General features: G+C 41.4%; 2 protein-coding genes across 4 annotated transcripts in view; one reads left to right on the top strand and one right to left on the bottom strand.

Annotated features, from left to right (window-relative positions):
- Positions 1-12,295, top strand: part of MASTL (microtubule associated serine/threonine kinase like) — a 39,970-nt gene extending 27,675 nt beyond the window's left edge. Inside the window, exons 9-13 of one of the 2 annotated variants that reach the window (XM_089693811.1) lie at positions 1,120-1,246; positions 3,818-3,832; positions 10,459-10,572; positions 11,063-11,164; positions 11,869-12,295. In XM_089693811.1, the coding sequence (XP_089549937.1) occupies positions 1,120-1,246; positions 3,818-3,832; positions 10,459-10,572; positions 11,063-11,164; positions 11,869-12,026 (516 nt within the window). In that variant the 3' untranslated portion in view covers positions 12,027-12,295. The remainder of the gene's footprint in view (positions 1-1,119; positions 1,247-3,817; positions 3,833-10,458; positions 10,573-11,062; positions 11,165-11,868) is intronic. The other variant, XM_089693812.1, reaches the window with a different exon arrangement.
- A 5,803-nt stretch (positions 12,296-18,098) lies between these two features.
- Positions 18,099-20,020, bottom strand: part of ACBD5 (acyl-CoA binding domain containing 5) — a 50,607-nt gene continuing 48,685 nt past the window's right edge. For both annotated transcript variants that reach the window (XM_089693809.1, XM_089693810.1), the window contains 2 exons: positions 19,652-19,761; positions 18,099-18,502 (listed from right to left, as the gene is read on the bottom strand). In XM_089693809.1, coding sequence (XP_089549935.1) covers positions 18,490-18,502; positions 19,652-19,761 — 123 coding nt within the window. In that variant the 3' untranslated portion in view covers positions 18,099-18,489. The remainder of the gene's footprint in view (positions 18,503-19,651; positions 19,762-20,020) is intronic.

Raw genomic sequence — 20,020 nt, 5'->3', positions numbered from 1 at the left:
CTTTAATTGGGGATTTGGTGGAAATTTTTAAAAAGGTGATTTGTATCAGCTAAGCTTCAATATTTAGACTCATTTACTTGGAGCAAGTATGCAGACCAGGATTTTTGATATTCCTATTCTTGAATAGGATTTTAGAAAGTATTGAGAACAGAGAAGAGCAAGAAGCTGGTATTTTTCTGGTGGTCCTAAATTGCAGTATAGATTTTTTTTTACGTTGGGACAGTTCTGAACACGAACACATTTGAATAGATCCGTAAGCCACCAAAAAAGTGCATCTCAAGCCAAACGTGTTTTCTTAGTTTTTGATAGAGTAGGGTAGAGTTAGAGTTGCTACTAGGAGTATTTAGTTGAAAACTCGGGGTGCCTGCTTGCAGTTTTTTAGTTCTTGTGTGGTGTCCCCAAGCTGAGGTGCTCTAATAAGCAAATTTTGACTTTGGAAAGGACCATCAATAACTGGAGCCCCAGGACAACACCCAGGCCATGTCCAGTTTCCATATTCCGGATGTAACATGTTATGACTGCACCGGCCTGTCGATCCCCCAATTTGACAGCACTCCTAACCCACGTGCGCTGCGCTGCACCTGCAGATCAATGTGAAAGCATCCTAATAACCCTAATATTATGCCTATTGCAAAAGCACAGCGTATGAGATGTTTAATACACTGACCTTTTCCTCTTCCAGCTTCTGCTGACATCACTCTAGTAAGGTCCCAGGGAAAATGCACTTGGTAATCATTCCGCCTGGGACAGGAGCCAGAGCTACAGAGGAAGCATTGGTCTATGCGGCTCCTGCTTCCTCCACAGCTGCTTGCTTCTTCCAGTGCCAGCTCCATGCATTCTGATGCTTTAGGATAGCAGGTCGGCAACCCGTTGACTGCTATCTGGGCTTGCCAGCTTCCCAGAGCATGCGCCCCCCTGGTTTAAGGATGTGGGCCACATCAGAGGGCTCTGGGGGCTACATGTGGCCCACAGGATGAGCACCTCTGCTATAGAGAGAACTTGCTAAAAACAATTTATATTAAGAATTTAATGAAAAATGCTTATGTAGAAGTTAACGTCCACAGGGACCTAAACATCTGATCACATAAATGTAGATCTTTAACTTCAATGTTTTCTTAGGGGCAGGCAGAGACACCTTACCGAACACCAAAGAGTGTGCGCAGAGGTGCAGCCCCAGCTGAGAATGAGAAAATCTTGGGAACACCTGACTATTTGGCTCCTGAGTTGCTACTGGGAAAACCACATGGTGAGTATCTTTCTTCACTGGAAGCTTTATTAGTGAGAAGAATGAACTGTTATCGGTAATCCTATAATTTAGTTCTGTTAGTCTGATGTGTGATACAAAACCAAGCAGAGCTCTGATTTTGGGCTTTAAACTTCTGGCATTATAATCCCAATGAGTAAAAAATAACCGTGTGCCCTGTAGTGCATGATATTCAATAATTGCTTAGCCATCATACCATATTCCCATATTTCACTGCATCAACATTCCCAGACAGACTATTTCTCCTGTATTTCCTTATCACTCAAGTACTGGTAAAGCAGAAGACTCTGCATAAAGGAGGAAAGGATGCAGCAATTGTGTGTGTGTGTGTGTGTGTGTGTGTTATACAGACTAGAAAAAGATGAGCTCCAAGAAGTTGCAAGAGACATACATGCAGCTCTGTGTTCATTATTGAATCATAAGCAGTATTAACCCAAACATTTAATATACTGCAGCTTAGCAATTTTTAAAGGTAGTGGTTGCATTATTTTTCTTTTTAGGCTCTTTTCCTTTTATTTTCACCTGTTTTTTTAACTGACCAAGCTGTCCAGCAAATTTTGGCAGTATTGAGAAAAACCATTTCTCACTGACAGGTACTTGGCAATCGTCAGCTTTTATTTAAGTAAGACCTTTATTCCAAAAGCAAACAATGTTACTGCTTAGTGTTCGTTGGAGTCCATCCAAATCTGCTAGTGCAGCTAACATCATCCTCTCCCCAGTTGCTGTCCAAGGGTAGCTCTGTTGGTCCTCCATAGAGTTGAACCACCTTGAAACAGAAAAGGTGTTACTGGTCAGATCACTAGATGAAGTATCTGTAAACGGCAATAAGTTTGTCATTTACTTTTAGGTTTAATACCTCCTTTTTTTTTATTGCTTCTATTTTTTGACTTGGTGTCAGTCTCTTGCAATGCTATACGGCAACATTTATACTGGGAGACATAGTAGTAGCACTAGGAACTATTAAAGTAGTAGTAAACTACATCCAAAACAAAAAAAATAAAGAAAAGAAAAACACCTTCTGCAAGGTAAAGGCATAATGTGCTAGTATGCATTGCATACTAGCACATTATGAAGGACTTACCTTGAAATGAAGCCCTCCAGCGGAGCGCTGTTGTGGCTTCCGTCTTCACCCGGTCTTCCTTCTGGGTTTGCGAGCTTTCTGGCTGGCCGAGCCATGATGATGTCTCTCCCGCACATGCACGCGGGAGTCCTGGGTGATGGCACATTGCTCTGAAGGAACAGCATGGTTATGCCATTCTTTCAGAGCACATGCTCCGGCTATCAGAAGGCGGTAATATCTCCTAAACGGTTAACGTTTAGGAGATCTTGATTTTACCTGTAGGTAAGCTTTATTATAAGCTTACCTGTTGTTAAAATTATTAACCTCTTGGTGCCGGATGAACGCAAATGTGCAGCCTCCCGGCTTCTGGGCCAAGACGCCGAGCGGCCGCACATTTACGTTCTATTAAAAAAAGACGTGCTGAGAGCACGCGCCCTGTGCACTTCCAGCACAAGTGTCTGGTACTCACGGAAAGGTCCCGATCTCCTCCTCCTTTTCGCCATGACAGCGGTCACATAACTAAACCCCGCCTCCCGGTTTCTGAAACCCTTGAAGGGCCTGGAGGCGCCGGCGCCAAGGGGTTAAAGAAGAGTTTACTGCCACTTTAAGGTGTGCTGCATGTAAATGTATTTCCTTGGAACATGCTTTTAGGCAGTGAGGGCAGGGAGTAAATTCATAAGTCTGTTGCTGCTCTTTCTTCATTCAGTCAGCAGGTTGCTGAACTTCAGTTTTATTCCTTAAAAGACCAGGCAAACTTTTTAGACACACATTCGTGCAGATCTATATTAATCAAAATCTTTTTTTTTTTTTTTTTTCACAGAAGTGTGGGATTAGAAAAAAATAAACTTTTAATACTTGATTAGATGGCTGCAGCATTGATCAGACGCTGCAGCTGTTCCCTGCTGACTAAGACCAAAAACCTAGGTATCACATAACTGCTGATCGCTCAGCTCTCAATCTTCAGTGAGCACAGAGTGGTAACTGTCAGTCACCAGCTCTCTGCTTTTCCCTCCCCCAGCAATCACTGGAGCGCCAGGCTATGGAGGAGGCTGGAGCAGCTTGCTCCGCTGAGAGGCTCGGCCAGCTCTGCCGGTCAGGCATCTGGGTGGTTTCCAACATAACTGTGGGGATCTTTCCAAAGCCTTAAGTCAGCTGACAGCAGATTTTAGCCCACTGGTGGCAGAACCTGGGTCACAGGAATGCAGAAAAAAGTGCACTCCTGTGACACATGAGAAGTATTACCAAAAAAGCTTTGGCTATACTTTTTAATTAATGTAAGCAGTGCAAGAATCCAATTTTTTTTTACTTGGCACCAGCCATCTTTTTTATAAGATTTACAACAGAATCTCAGATTATTCAAATGTGATGTTGTATTGAGCCACATAACATAGTTGTGTGTATGATTAGAATTTGCCAATTTATGCTGCTCTTTCATTATTTTCTTTAGTAAAGAGTAGTTGCCTTCACCTCTATCATTTGTATTTTCTGTACAGGACTCCTGAGGTGTGGTAAGTTATACATTGCTGCTTTGGTAGTGGGATGCTGCTTTTTTATATATTTAGTCAGTGGAATAAGAACATATTTTTTGGCCCTATCACTCCTACAATTCATACTGTTTTACTAACCTGTAAATTGGCAATGATACTGTGATACTTTTATATATGCAAATCTTTAACTTGGCAACATGCAGCACTACTAGGGTTAAATGTTCATATCTTCAGGTGTGGAATGAGGAGAGACAGCCTCCTTTCTCAGCCGAAGTTGCACACTTCCCTCCACCATGTACAATATAGGGTTAATACAACAGCGTTGTATGGTATGATGCCTAGGGACTGTCCAGACCAAAGCTTTGGGGAGGAGAGGGCAATGCAGTTCTATATTCATAAAAATAAAATCTGACTATATCTATACCGTGGAAGCTGTGGCCAAAAACGCGAAGCAAAGGGCACCAGCATTGTCTGCGGGCTCCTTACAGCTGATATTTTATAACTGAGTTACCATATCTTGTTCCACATGTTTTGGAAATTTTAACAATGGTTGATAGGGCGTCATCAAATAAAAGGTTTCTTTTTTGCCCATTGAAGGACACAAGGAGCCTTCATCTTTTGGGTTATACAGCCACCTAAAGGAGGATTGGACACTGGATAACAAAAACCAGTAGGCCTGCTGTGGATCAGGTTTCTGAGCATACTGAATTGTCTGCCTCTGAGGATCAGGTAGTTCCTAGCTTGATAAAATCAGTTTTCCAGTTCTGAGGCTGGTGAAGACTTCTCTTCCCACTTTCTGGAGGATCTTATCACTGAAGTAAACTCTTGTTTCCTGATTCCCATTCTGGAGTTTTAGGACAGGTGGTTACTGCTACACTCTGAGATCATTCGTTGGACAGGACTCCCAATTCAGACACCAGTGGACAATGTCACAGTGCTGGCATGCCTCTAAATTAAGAAGCAACAAGAGATTTTGCTGTGATGAGAGGTTTGGATCCTGACAAACTATGTTCTAACGCCCATCTGCTCTTCTTTTTTTTTTTTTTTTTTTTTTTTTTTTTTTCTATGGGACATTTTTTCCAAAGTCAATGCTTCTGGATGTGAGAGAGTGGTCCATACAGCAAAGTAAATTCTAGATTCTGCCATTGGAGGAGGGTGTTGAGATACCCTGGACCATCTGCATGCAGAACAAACCAGTTTCCTGATGCAGGAACCCTCTGGCAGTAGCAGGGAGTGCTCTAATTAGATCTGTTCACCTGGGTCTAGGCCTTTCTTCTTTGGTTGTTTTGCAGACTTAGAGGGCGTTTCCGGTGATTGATCTAGCTTTGGGTTTACCCAGGTGTGAAGGTTCTGTGCCATCCTGATAAGATTTCACAGACTTTGATGCACAATTGGATCTGGTGAGTCAGGAGCATCTCTTGGCTTTTAAAACTTTGATCCTGCAGGATATTTTCGTTTTTTCCTTAGGGCTGCTCCAGGGGTGCCTTCTTACACATATAGTGCAGTATGGTCCTTGTATGGAAAGCTCCCATGTACCGTACCCTATTTGGACATGCTGATTCCTTTGGATTGATTCTCTATTTTCTAGGTGGTTTAGAAACCATCATTAAACCCCTTGGAGTTACTGACCCAAGTCATCCTTGGGCATCTTCCACGATAGTCCCCATGTTAGTGAGGTAGATATCTGTCTTGGCAATCATTCGAGTCATGCACCACCTTTTCCTTTTAAACCTTGTAGGATCAGGTGAACTGAGGCTTAGGGCATTCCTTGGTCTAGGGCAGCTCTGGTCTTCAATCCATTCCCAGATTCCTCTGTCCGGTCCTAGATTTTTGATAGGCATTCCTTCTCCTTATTGACCTCGGTTTAAGCTTTGAGTCCCCCCCCCGTATAAAGAAATTGCTTTTCATTTCACTGATTTGTTTTGGGTCAGGTAGACCAGTTGCCTTATAGTCTATGGTTCAGGTTCTTTTTCTCCCATGTTGTTCCGTACTTGTTTTGTGAGTGTTTTCTTGGACTTCTGGCTTCGGGCTTGGTTCACTGTGCTACCTACCACCTGTTGTCTCTTTCCAACGGTGTTAGTTTCAGGTGGTGCTCCTTCCTTAAGCTGTGCCCAGGCCCCAGTTTTGTTCACTTTGTGGTTTTTAACAGTTGTTTTACTATTACCGACCCCTTAATTGGACTGCTTTTGGACATCCCAAAACTGAAGACTTCCTGTGTCCCTCAACCCGAGGAAAAAAGAAAATAGGATTTTTTTTTTTTGTTTTGTTATTCACAGTTGAAGCCTTTTCTTGAAGTCAATAGAGGGACCCATGCTCAGTGGGTATTGCTTGCTTTTATTTATTTATCTTTGCCAGTGTCCAGTCCTCCATGTAGGCAGAAGTAAAAGACTTCCTGTGTTCATCCACAGATTACAAGAAAAGGATTTAAAATTAATTACAAAAATCATATTTTATTGTAAACACGTGTGGAGGGCATAGCATATTACAATCTATATTCCAAACTGACAAAACAATGTGAGAGGTATATTGTATATTCTACATAAAAGTGAGTACAACCCCTGGGTGTCAGTCTGTGTGTCAAAATTTAAAGTATAAGTAAACACAAAATGTTTTCTTTTTTATAGTTTTTGTGTGGAGTGGTGAAGGGAATAGAACGCCGGTCTGTTTTTGTTGCGGCCTGTTCCCCAGTTAAGGAGATTCACCCTCTCTGTTTGTCCTGTTTTAACATTATTCATGAAGGTAAAGAAAATCCCAAATTTTGGGTTTTCCCCAGAAAAGTAATAGAGGGGAAATCTTCCAATGGAGACACTGGGGGTCCCCAAGGAATTCCCTTAGTTTGCAGGAATGTCCTCTCACTTCCTGTTTGTCTATTTGACAGGAAGTGAAGGGAAATCTTGGGAATGGGGCACAGATGGTGAAAAAAAATCTGTCAGGGGTTATAAGCCTCTCTTGCTCTATCCAAAATAAAGAAAAAGTTTTGCCTATAGTTCTACTTAACTTTTTTCCTAACTGTAAATTCTATAGTTGGTTACACAGCAAGATCAGTGAGGTATGTGACTCAACCCTTTTAAAAAGAATCCAATGAGTTCATATAATTTTGGCAGAATATCAAGTTAAAGGATCAGATCACATATATGTAAATTGAATGTTTTTTGAACCGCATCCAACTCGCATGACATATGAACCAAACTGGCACTCTATGGAGCCTGTTCACATATCTGCATGCTGGCCGCAGTGTGTTTTTCAAGAGAGACCTGTATGAGTGTAGGTCTATTTCAGGTGCGTTTTTTTTTTTTTTTTTTTCCAAGTGTCTAAACCCAGGATCCTACATTCACTGTATCTGGTCTCCCACAGTACACAGAACATGGAAATACAATTCTTTTAGTAAATATAAACTGCTAAATACCTTTTCTCATCAGCAGTTAGAGCAGTCTTGTGACTTCAGCCAAGCACTGGTTACAGCTTGTAGGAGTTTTCATTTTGCTCTAGGAGGATGCAAAACCCCTGACCTCTGTCTGGACAGGTGACCTGTAGCCACATGCACATGCTCAGTTTAGTCTGTCTTTATCAGGTGGACATTTGAACAAGAGGAGGGGTAGAGAAAACGGGATCAAACGACCTTTTTAGACAATGCAGAGGATTAACCCCTTAGGTTCCACAGTGAATAGAACAAGCATGCTTTACTGCATATACAGACTGATTTTGCTGTTGTGGGTTTCATAACACTTTAACAAATTTGCACCTGAACTGGTGAATGAAACCGCACTGGACTCCTTTAAAAAATCCCAGTGAAACAACTTTGACCAGACCTAAAAGATGTACCCTGACAAACACAACTATCCCTTTCAACCTAGGATTGTTTACAGCAATGTAAAAATAAAAACAACCATAATAAATACAGAAAAAGAGGACACTCCCTTTTTATGTAAAGCATTCATCAAAGATGTGTAAAGTGTAGTCATGCTTCCACATTCTCAAACACACTTGGTGAGATTTATTAAAATCTAACTTCAGCTTGTTCAATTAAGCTTTGACAAAACCTGGAAACTGATTGGTTTCTATACAGAGTTGCACCAGATTGTGAACTCTTCAGTTTTAGCAAATTGCCAACACTGTGACTCTGAATGGAGGCATTCTTAATTGGGTTTTCCTAAAGGTATCCCTGCCTTTTGATGTGACTGTTGACCAATGGGGGAATATTAAGGAAAAGACAGCATTGCACATAGGTGGGGGGATCCTTGCACTGCAGATTTCTCTTCACTAAGAAGAATAGTGAGCAGCACGGGACTGACACCACTTAATGTGGCAAAACTAGTAGTCCTAGTTAACAGTGCCTTAGCTGATTTAACTCTGCAGATATGGAGGTAGCAGTGCCAGAGATTCTCTCACGCTGCAGATATGGAGGTAGTGGTGCCAGAGATTCTCTCCACTGCAGATATGGAGGTAGTGGTGCCAGAGATTCTCTCCACTGCAGATATGGAGGTAGCAGTGCCAGAGATTCTCTCACGCTGCAGATATGGAGGTAGTGGTGCCAGAGATTCTCTCCACTGCAGATATGGAGGTAGTGGTGCCAGAGATTCTCTCCACTGCAGATATGGAGGTAGCGGTGCCAGAGATTCTCTCCACTGCAGATATGGAGGTAGCGGTGCCAGAGATTCTCTCCACTGCAGATATGGAGGTAGAGGTGCCAGAGATTCTCTCCACTGCAGATATGGAGGTGGCGGTGCCAGAGATTCTCTCCACTGCAGATATGGAGGTGGCAGTGCCAGAGATTCTCTCCACTGCAGATATGGAGGTGGCGGTGCCAGAGATTCTCTGCACTGCAGATATGGTGGTAGCGGTGCCAGAGATTCTCTCTATGGATATGGAGGTAGCGGTGCCAGAGATTCTCTCACTACGGATATGGAGGTAGCAGTGCCTTAAATGATCTCAAACTGCAGATATAGAGATGTTGGAATGGTTCACATGTCAGAAAATGCACTCCTGTTTTTCATACGGAATTTAAGGTTCTGCTTAGGCACAAGTAAAATTTCTGGGTGTTTCCTATCAGATGGCAAATTTTTCCTTTTTTGAGTTCAGCTCCACGTTTGATTATTTTAATTGCAACCTTTGCTTTTTGAATTGAGCACTAACAACTTGGCGGTGATAATAAAGCTTCTTGTATTTGCCATCTCACAAGTATTGACTTCTTTTGCTGCATGGTATGCCTAGGCTGGTTGAGTGGGGCTTGTAATATGTAATATTTACTTTTTTTTTTTTTTTTTTTTTATATTTCACATCAGTATGATATGTATAACATACATTGTATCCTTCAGATGATATATTGGAGCCCAGGGTCAGGCTCTTTACTGCAGCAATTTTTTTTTTCAGACCAAATTGCATCTCCATGTGAATAGATATTCCAGCTATTTGACTGTTTTTTTTCTCTTAAATATTTTTTTTGCATTTGTGTAATGTCTAAATCTAATCAGCTAGCATCGAAGAGCAAGATCCTTTAAAAAGCACAGCACTGATTATATTTTAGATTAGGCTTTTACATATCCCAATTACACGGTTCATAATCTTGTACGCATTTTTAGAAATGGTTATGTACATTGGATCAGATGGCACTTAAATAGCTATGGTAAGCTTATAACAATACATACTAAAATTTACCAAGTGCACAAGGTCAAAATCAGGTGACTTTTTAACTGGTAACCTTCTATACCGTAATGGGGTAGGATTACGATAATCTACTTATGCCAGAGATAGAGGAGTGGAGTAGTGACATAAAAAATAAATAAATATGGACCCCTATGTTTGTGCATATTTATAATTAAAGTGTTACTAACCCCAGGACCCTGCATTCACTATATCTGATCTCCCACAGTACACAGAAAATGGAAATGCAGTTATTTTAGTAAATATAAACTGCTAAATACCTTTTCTCATCAGCAGTATATAGCAGTCTTGTGACTTCTCTCAGTGACCAGCTGAGCATTGGTTAAAGCTTGTAGGAGGAGTTTTCATTCTCCCCTGATTGTCCTATGAGGCTGCAGGATCTTAGACCCTCTGTCTGGACAGTGCTGCTGATTGGCCCTATGCTGATCACATGCACCCTGCCAATGAAAACAAAACCTGTAGCAATACACACCAAACTGAGCATGTGCAGCTTGCCCCAATGCTCTGTTCTATCAGCAGATGGATTGGGGACTGTAGAAGAAGGGGAGGAACAGAGAAGACAGGATCAAACAGCCTTTTTACACAATGCTGAGGTTTAACCCCTTAGGTTCCACAGTGAGTATAACAAGCATGCTTTACTGCATATACAGACTGATTTTACTATTGTGGGTTTAGTAACACTTTAAGTCTTTACCTTAGTCTGTCACTTTGTGATGCTTAGTCCTAGCCTGCTGTAATTGGGAGGGATTACGTATTCACACATATATTAATCTGTAAATACATGAAATAATATGCATTCTAGTGTTCTAATCTTAGATTTTGGAGTCTGAATGCTGGCAGTGAGGTATCTCCTGATTTTATTAGGTCAGGCTAAGTTCCATTATAAAAGTTGATGTCATTTTTAAGCTAGAACTTAGTTGGCCTACATGGAGGATTTTTTGTTCTAATTTTGCCTACCGTTTTTGTATTTGATTGTTTTTTTTCAGGACCTGCAGTGGACTGGTGGGCCCTCGGAGTTTGCCTGTTTGAGTTTCTGACTGGTATTCCCCCTTTTAACGATGAGACACCAGCACAAGTGTTCCAAAATATTTTAAAAAGAGGTATTCAATTTTCTCCCATAGAGTGAGCCACTCATTTTAAGCTGTGTAAAAGTGCTGCCTTTAAAGCTGGCACCACAAGATACCCACAATTGCCTTCATTAGCCATAAAGACTCTTCTGTGAATCACTTGGCCCTTGTTTCTTGACTTTGATGTCACCAACTTGGACGCCAACCTTGCCCATTTATTCTGAATAGCAAGAGTTCCCTTACTGGCCACTGAAATGATCTCACTGGACATGGACATAGTAGATAGATGAGACTTGCACCCAAAATGTCAGTACCTTGGTAACAAGGCTAAACCAGGATCAAAAAGTGTTTTTGTGTGTTTTTTTGTTTTTTTTTTAATATAAGACACCTTTATGGTGGCTGCTGTTGGGCAGCTCTTCAGTAATTCCTATACTATGCTATATAGTTATAACATCATCTGTGTTCTTAGACTAATTATTTCTATTTTGCGACTTCATATTCGGATTTATTTTTAATTTCTCAGACATCCCCTGGCCAGAAGATGATGAAACACTTTCTGCCAGTGCTCACGGTGCAATAGATATTCTGCTTACCCTTGATATCACAAAGAGAGCTGGAATAAAAGGTACAGTCTGCCTGCATCGTTGCTATTTGGAGTACTTTGCAATAAAGGTTTATATTGTAAATCGCTGAGCAAACTGTTGGCGCTATATAAATCCTGTATAATAATAAAAATAAAGATCTATAACCTGATGAGTAACTGCTCAATCCTTTTTTTTTTTTTTTTTTTTTTTTTTTTTTTTTTTTTTTTTTTTTTTTTTTTTTTAAGCTGATTTAGACTCTGTAAAGTTTCCAAAGTTTAGCTAAAGCCTAAGATAAAAATCTAAAAATCAGCACAAGAGACATAGCTTACATTTAGTATATGTTCCTTGTGCTGATTGTTCTGTTAGTTGTAATCTTCCTCTGTTCTACCTCCCCACAGCTTTTATGGATTTAACTTCCAAAGAGTAGTTTGTTCTGTTTAAACATGTGGGTGCGGGTCCTTTGAACGCACCCTTTAAGCGTTCAGGGACTCGCACTCCGCATGTCATGTTAGGACACAGCGGCTGTGCCTGTGCAGCTACATGTCCCAATGGAAATGAATGACGCTGTCACAGGATGTGCACAACACCTGTGCATCCCTGTCCCTGGAAAACGCATAGCTGCACGGGGCCCACAGTAAAGTGTCCTGTGTGAATGAGCCCTAACATGGATACTCCTATATAAGTAAAGACAATATTATGTATTTATAATGTAAATACTTTTTTTTATATTTCTTTTTTTTTACAGAACTGAAGGCTCATGCTCTTTTTCATGCCATTGAATGGGAGAATTTGCCGAACCAGGAAATGCCCTTTATCCCACAGCCAGATGATGAAACGGATACAACGTACTTTGAAGCTAGGAATATTGCCCAAGATCTCAAAGTGTCTGGATTCAGTCTATAGATTGTTGGTTTCTGGAAAGCCCTCATAACATTCTGTTGTGAGAACTGGCATATTTTATTGTTTTTAGATTAAATCTGATACATGCTTTGACTTTTATTCAGATTATCGTCGTCCTCTTCCCCCACTGTACAGAATTTATTTAAAGTGAGCTTGGCATCACGTTCCATGTATATATTTTCTGCCGCCTCAGGCTGGGTCTGTGCCTTACATTAAGCACTCAATTACATTTGTAAATCTTTATGTAAAATAAAGTAATATAATTTAATAAATCTGGACTTTTTTTTTTTTTTTTAAGCAGAACACCAGGAAAAAAAAATTCCATTCAGTGGGGCTGTACCTGTACTGCATGGGTTAACTGTTTTTTTTTTTTAGGGGCGAACACAAAGATTATACTCACCCAAGCCTTTAATCCTCTGTAAACAGCGCTCCCCCACATCCTGTGGTGGACTATGCTTGCTCTCCTTGTGTCCAAATCCGGTCTAAAGGTTGTGATGGTGTCAGGAACATTCCACTGCACAAGACCGTTAGACCAAGAGGGGAGAACCATGAGGGGGCCCTGCATGGATCTGAATTGCTGAACATCGGCCTTTTTTCAAATAGGGTCTTTTTAAACTGCTTACTGTGCAACAAAATCAAAGATGTGTATATATAAAAAAAAAAAAAGAGTAAATACTCTGCTGCTTGTTGAAGAGAGATCGTCTGAAATTTGCTGCGAAATGCACACTTACATGAGTGCCAGTCTCCTTTGCTAAACGTCTGTGCTTAGTGGTGCCCCTTGCCAACCTTCACATCACTACAGGACCCAGGAACATTGTGGAAGATGGGCAGAGGGAGATAACAGAGTGGGTTCTCCTTAGTGGCTTCATAGCAGCACACAACATGATTAGAGCTCTGCCCCCATCCAACCCACAGGAGTGAAAGGCTTCCTCAAATCTTCAAAGCAGCATACATACCCTAAGCATGTTTCCATGAAGGCATTTCTTATTCATACAGTACCTTGTTAAATCTTGACCATGTGTTGTGTTATATGCTTCCACCTTCAAATGAGGACATTGGCAAAGTTGTTAGGACTGCCCATCTGACCCCTCCAAGCAATCTTCAGTTTTTTTGCTAGTGTCCTTAGGTGACAGATGCTTTGTCTCAGAGCAGGTTTCTAGCTTAAGATTCTGATTATATTGGAAGATTAAAGAAAACTATTGTTTTTGATTTTTCTTTACTTTAACTCCCCAGGGGACCAAGTGTCATTCCAACTGGTGGCCTAAAGGTGGCTCAGACCACACCTCTTAATACTGACTGTAGTTTCACCCATTTGAAGGCCAAATTATGGGGGGGGTAAAACCAGCACCCTCTCTAAGCTGAGTGATCTGTCACTTATGAATTAATTGGTGCTGCTTGTTCATTCATAATAAAATTACCCGCAGAGATATGGTACTATGTGTACAAGCAGTCATGGATACATTACACTGAGCTGTGTCCTGAGTGCTCTATTACCAGTGTGAACTAACAAGCAGTACTGCTGGTTCATAATAGTGACAGATCACTCCGAGCTGCATTTACTCGTACACAGCTGTGTGAGCTTTCACTTTTATGCCTAAACAATTAGCAATGTTGTATAAAACAGAGAATAATAAGTGAGCTCTTTCAATGTACAAGCAGCTAAGGCACACAGGATAACCAAAAAAATCCTCACATGAAAATAAAAGTGCAGCGCTAGAAAATATATAAATGTGACTTGATATATAAAAGTGATCAGAGAAAGTCCCAACAACGGTGACCTAGGGTAACAATGCACACTAACCAGAAGTGCACATTAAAAGTGCAGTGTAGGAAGGATGGAGTTCATAGAGTAGTCATCAGCATGGGAAGGGTAGATGTATTCCCTTGGTCAGAGAAGGTCCACACGATGGTACAGAGCTGGGCAGAAGAAATCCACTAGATGGTAGAAAACGATCGCTGCTCCACCAAAAAAGCACTGCTCCTCCACTGTGCACAAACGATATCTGGGAGTAAAGGTGCTCCCCACAGGGGATCAAGAAAAAATGCCCATAGTGAAGTAAAGTTTACTGTGTAGGCTCCTTGACGTCACGCCGTCGGAGCAACGTGGAGCTCCGGCGGCCACTACATCCAACAGGACGGTTAGTCCTGTCTGTCTTTTGTTTTGCCACTTGTACTGGATGCATCCTGCCTATTTTAATAAATACATTTTAAACTTTACTTCACTATGGGCATTTTTTCTTGATCCCCTGTGGGGAGCACCTTTTCTCCCAGATATCGTTTGTGCACAGTGGAGGAGCAATGCTTTTTTGGTGGAGCAGCGATCGTTTTCTACCATCTAGTCGATTTCTTCTGCCCAGCTCTGTACCATCATGTTGACCTTCACTGACCAAGGGAATTCATCTACCCTTCCCATGCTGATGACTACTCTATGAACTCCATCCTTCCTACACTGTACTTTTAATGTGCACTTCTGGTTAGTGTGCATTGTTACCCTAGGTCACCGTTGTTGGGACTTTCTCTAATCACTTTTATATCTTGTCACATTTTATATATTTTCTAGCGCTGCACTTTTATTTTAATTAGCAATGTTGGGTTGGTCCCTTGTATGACACAACCAGATGGCGCTAATTATTTTTTCATAAAACTGAAAGTCCACGCACTGCCGTGTCACCCATAGGCCGGGCTATGCTTGTGTATAGCCACTAATAGGAGACACAGCACTAAAGGATCCATGATTATATTTTTTTTTTTTTTTTCTTTTTGTGTGGTGAATGTAGCACTGGTCTCTGGAGCAGTCCCTCTTACCAGAGATCAGAGCTATCAATCATAGATCAGTCTTCTTCTAGCAGCATTGGCAGGGGGGGTGGTTGAGTTGGGGAGCTTGCTTGGAAAGGAAGGGAAGAATTTTACTAAGTGAGTTAAAACAACACAAATATACACTGCTCAGAAAAAAAAAATAAACACTTTGAAAACAGATCAGATCTCAACAGGGAAAAATCTCATGCTGCATATCTATACTGATATGGACTGGGTAATGTGTTAGGAATATAAGTGTGCCCCATTGTTTGAATTCAGTCCTCTATAGGTTAATTTTCATTTCAATCAAAGACATCCTGAAAATCAAAGTGAAAAAAAAAAAAAAAAAAGATGCAGCAGGCTAGTCTATTTTGATGAAATTTCATTGTAGCAACTCAAAATGGTACTCAGTAGTTTGTACCCCCACGTGCTTGTATACATGCCTGACAATGTCGAGGCATGGGCCTAATGAGCTGGATAGTGTCCTGGGGGAGATTTCCTTCCAGGTCTGGACCAGGACATCACTAAGCTCCTGGACAGTCCTGAGGTGCTACCTGGAGGCATCTGATGGAACGAAACATGGTATCCTAGAGGTGATCTATTGGATTTAGGTCAGGTGAGTGTGCCATTCAATGGTATCAATTCCTTCATCCTCCAGGAACTGCCTGTATACTCTTGCCATATGAGGCTGGGCATTGCCATGCAGCAGGAGGAACCCAGGACCCCCTGCTCCAGCATGTAGTCTGACAATGGGTCCAAGGATTTCATCCCCGATACCTAATGGCAGTCAGGGTGCCATTGTGTAGCCTGCAGCGATCTGTGCATCCCTCCATGGACATGCTTACCGAGACCATCACTGACCCACCACCAACACAGTCATACTGAATGATGTTACAGGCAGCAGAACGTCCTCCATGGCTTCTCCAGACCCTTTCATGTCTGTCACATGTGCACAGGGTGAACCTGCTCTCATGTGAAAAGCACAGGGTGCCAGTGGCGGACCTGCCAATTGCCAATCAAGCTCTATGGTGCCAGGCAGTGAGCACAAGGACATCGGGCTCTCAGCCCACCCTCATGAAGTCAGTTTCTGATTGTTTGGTCAGAGACATTCACACCAGAGGACTGCTGGAGGTCATTTTGTAGGGCTCTGGCAGTGCTTATGTTCCTCCTTGCACAAAGGAGCAGATACCAGTCCTGCTGATGGGTTAAGGACCTTCTATAGCCCTGTCCAGCTCTCCTAGAGTAACTGCCTGTCTCCTGGAATCTCCTTCATGCTCTGAGATTGTGCTGGGAGACACCGCAAACCTTCTGGCAATAGCACGCGTTGATATGCCATCCTGGAGGAGGTGATCTGCCTGTGCAACCTCTATAGATTCCAGGCATCGCCTCATGCTACCAGTAGTGACACTGATCCTTGCCAAATGCAAAACTAGTGTCAGTGGCTTTACCACCTGTAAAACCATTCCTGTTTTGGGGGTCGTCTCATTGTTGCTCATCTAGTGCACTTTTTAATTTCATTAACACCAAAGCAGCTGAAACTGATTAACAACCCCCTCTGCTACTTAACTGACCTGATCAATATCCCAGGAGTTTAATTGACTTGATGCTATACTCTGATTAAAAATTGTTCCTTTAATTTGTTTGAGCAGTGTATATACTGTATGTGTATAAAACTTATAGATATAGATCTCCCTTAAAGGATAAGTTTACCTTTGGAACGTTCCACCAGTTTTTAGGGTGGAACATATTCCCATAGCTGCAGTTGCACCTGCCGCCCCCCCTCTCCCTCTGACAGATAATACGGGGAGAACTTTCCCTGACAAATACCTTGACTGTAACTGTCAAATTTGAAAGCAGTGTTCTGTGAATGAGCAACTACAAGTCCCAGCAGCCTTAGCAGTTGTCAACGTGTAGTTTTCAATGAACTACCACAGCGATGTGCAGCACCGTGGTAGTTAATTCAAGCTTCCTGTCAAAATATCTGCTTGACCATACCAGCCCGCATGGCAAGCAGATATTCTGACAGAAGACCTGCATGGCATCAGTGATCTAATGATCGCTGGTGCAACGCTTTCCAGGCTCCTTTGGAAAAAAAAAAATAATAAATGCACATTTTTTTACCTGCAAAAATAAAAATGTGAATTTATTATGTTTGTCCAAAAGGTGAACTTATCCTTTTAAAGACTTTGGTTCTTCATATGGAAAAATTATTTCTCCCCCTGGCTGTATCAATGCCATTGTGGCAATAGCACTGCAGTTTCTGGATCAGTTGCACCTCAGTGTCCCAGGGAACCCAATGCTTGGAGAATGCAGGGCTGGCCTGTACATCGTCTCCAATCACTGGGCACTTCATTTGTCTCTTACTATTAAGTACAGCAGTACAACACTGCTGATTTACTAAAAGGTAAATATACTGTGCACTGCAAGTGCAGTTGCTTTTTATCCAAGAGGAAGCTCTGAAATTAGGCAAAGCGCTGCTGATTTCTTTCATCCAATCATGTGCAAGCAAAATACGTTTTTATAATTTTCCTTGGATGTTCCCCTCAGATCTAGAGCAACTGCACTTGAAGTGCACAGCCTATTTACCTTTAGTATATCAACCCCAGTGTAGTTAGTTGCAGAGTGCTCTACAGGTTCAGGTCAATGGCAATTCCAATCCCTGAAGACCCTCTTCATGGGAGGAGTGGGTATGGGAGAAGTGGGGAATTCATACCTAGTGGTCTTTGCCCTGAGAACGTGTCTGTACCTTGGGGCTTTGTGGTTAGTTGTGACCAACGAGGGTGCCATCAGACAACTCCACAGCTGTATCTTACTGTCAATCATTGGCACGGCCCCAGAAGCTGCAGTGCCCTTCAAGAAGCTGACCAAATTCAGGCTTGGGCTGAAAAGGCCCATTCCCACCTTGTCCCACATTCACTCGGTGGGCAACTAGCAAACAGACTACTCAGCTGCTAGCTACTACATGAAGAAGAATGGGGTCTTCACTACTGGGCTTCAAACACGGCTACCCATCTTCATTAAATTGATGGATTAGTGGTTTACACAAGATAGAGATTGTTTTTGCTTTACATCCAGGAGGTGACAAGCACACTGCATTCTGTCAAACAGGTATTTTCTGCACTCAGCCTGAAAAAGCAAACTAAAGAAGCCACTGCGTCTAATCACTGCTAATCTGCTACATTTTTGCACTTGGGTTTAGACGTCCTTCAACCATCCTGTAAGGCTACGCCTTGAAAAGACCATCATATGACCATAAAAAAAATATTCCAGGGACAGCAATGTTTCTGTAAATTTTTATTACTAAAGTAAATATTCTGAAAAGAAATTCCGGTTTCTTATTCATTACAGTCTGATTTTATTTAGGTAAAATCACAACTAGGACCTGCTACCCTCCTTGTACCTTTTTATTGGTATATATTCTGTTATCTAGTACATGCTTTCAATAAGTTTAAAAATAATTTAGTTTCCATTCAAATGTGATAAAAGAACATATTAATGCTACTGCCAGCTTAATATTTTCTGTATTCAAGCTTTAGTAAAATTAGTCCTTATTTTGTTATCATTCACATAGTGCAAGGAATTTTAATATAGCAAAGAGGACACCCCATCCTCCAAGGGACCATCACAAGATGTCCCAGGTGAGTCTTCACAGGCTTCTTCCAGTTTGGGCTCAGGTAGGCTTCCTGCAAATAAAAAAAATGAGAGAGGTTAAAAAACAGTCCCTATACCTAACTTCAAAGTAACCTACTAACTTTTGCCTTGTTATGGGTTGCCTTCATACACCCAATTGTTAACACTGAATTTGGATAACCGTGCAAGAACGTGGTCACCATAATTTAACCACTTGTCCTCCAGAGGATTTACCACCCTTTCTGACCAGGCCATTTTTTGTGTTAGAGCACTGCGTTACTTTAAGTGACAATTGCGCAGTCATGCAACGCTGCACCCAAATGAAATTAAGTCCTTTTTGCCCACAAATTGAGCTTTCTTTTGGTGGTATTTGATCACCTCTGCGGTTTTTATTTTTTGCACTATTCAAAAAAAAAAAAAAAAAAAGACCAACAATTTTGAGGAAAAAATATTTTTGACCTTTTGCTATTAAACATGTCCAGTAAAAAAATTAAAAACCAATCAAATTTTGTCAAATTTAAGCCAAAATGTATTCTGCAAAGCTAAAAAAAAGAAATCCTCATACATGTAAATTAATTGAAAGCTATAGCGTTTATAAATGGCAGTATATATACTGGGATTTTTTTTTCTTTCTAATTTTTACTAGTAACGGCGGCGATCAGTGACTTATAGCGGGACTGCGGCGGCATTCTGACACTGGGGGGAACTGACTTGGTGTCACTGACATCCCCAGTGACACCAATACAGTGATCAGTGCTAATAAAAAAAAAAAAAAAAAAAAAGCACTGACACTGTACTAATGGCACTGGGCAGGAAGGGTTAACTGTGCTGTTTTACTAGGGGCTGTCTGTGTGCTTCACTGTAAGCACACTGCTTTGCATGGCAGTTTGCACCGAGCTGACGGAGATCGGTTTTGTTTACTAACAGTTCTCCCCCACATTGCAGATCCTCGGCAATCACCAGGCGGGACTCGGTGACTGATGGCACGTGCATGCCCCCTACCCGGCAATGCTAAATCACATAAATACACGATTTTGCGCACCCATGCCACCCTGTAGCAGTATATCTGCTATAGGGCAGACAGGAACCGGTTAAGGAGCAGATGTTCCACAATTTTGCAATGCAAAAACAGTAGCAAATTTTCTAGACCAAGTAAAAAAATATGATCAAATAGGAATTTTATTGAATAAACTGCTACAAACCTCCTCTTCCTTTGCAGATATAAATGAATTAACCAATGGGCAACAAATGGCCAGATTATTGCAAATGCCAGGGTGCCAGACGAAATCTCGAAGGGCCACCATGAAGGCTTCTGGAGAATAAACAGTAACAGTTATTAGTCAAGCCAACAAGTTAAACATTTCTCTGTGGTGGAAAATATAGCTGCTATGAAAAACAGAAACTTTACGAACAATGAATTGCTGTATCTAAACTCCAATGTGAGACAAAACATTTTCAAAGGACTGTTTTACCTGATAAAGGATTTTTACATCAAAATTGATGCAGCCTATTTCTCTTATGAAAGGTTTACTCTAAGGCTTCCTTTAGATGTGCAGCTGGGTGGATGGCAA

This window comes from Staurois parvus, unplaced genomic scaffold (genome assembly GCF_062004578.1).
Source record: "Staurois parvus isolate SC_StPar_1 unplaced genomic scaffold, SC_StPar_1.0 ptg000636l, whole genome shotgun sequence".
Lineage (NCBI taxonomy): Eukaryota > Metazoa > Chordata > Amphibia > Anura > Ranidae > Staurois > Staurois parvus.
The sequence above is the reverse complement of the archived record's forward strand: the minus strand, read 5'-3'. Positions and strand labels throughout refer to the sequence as shown.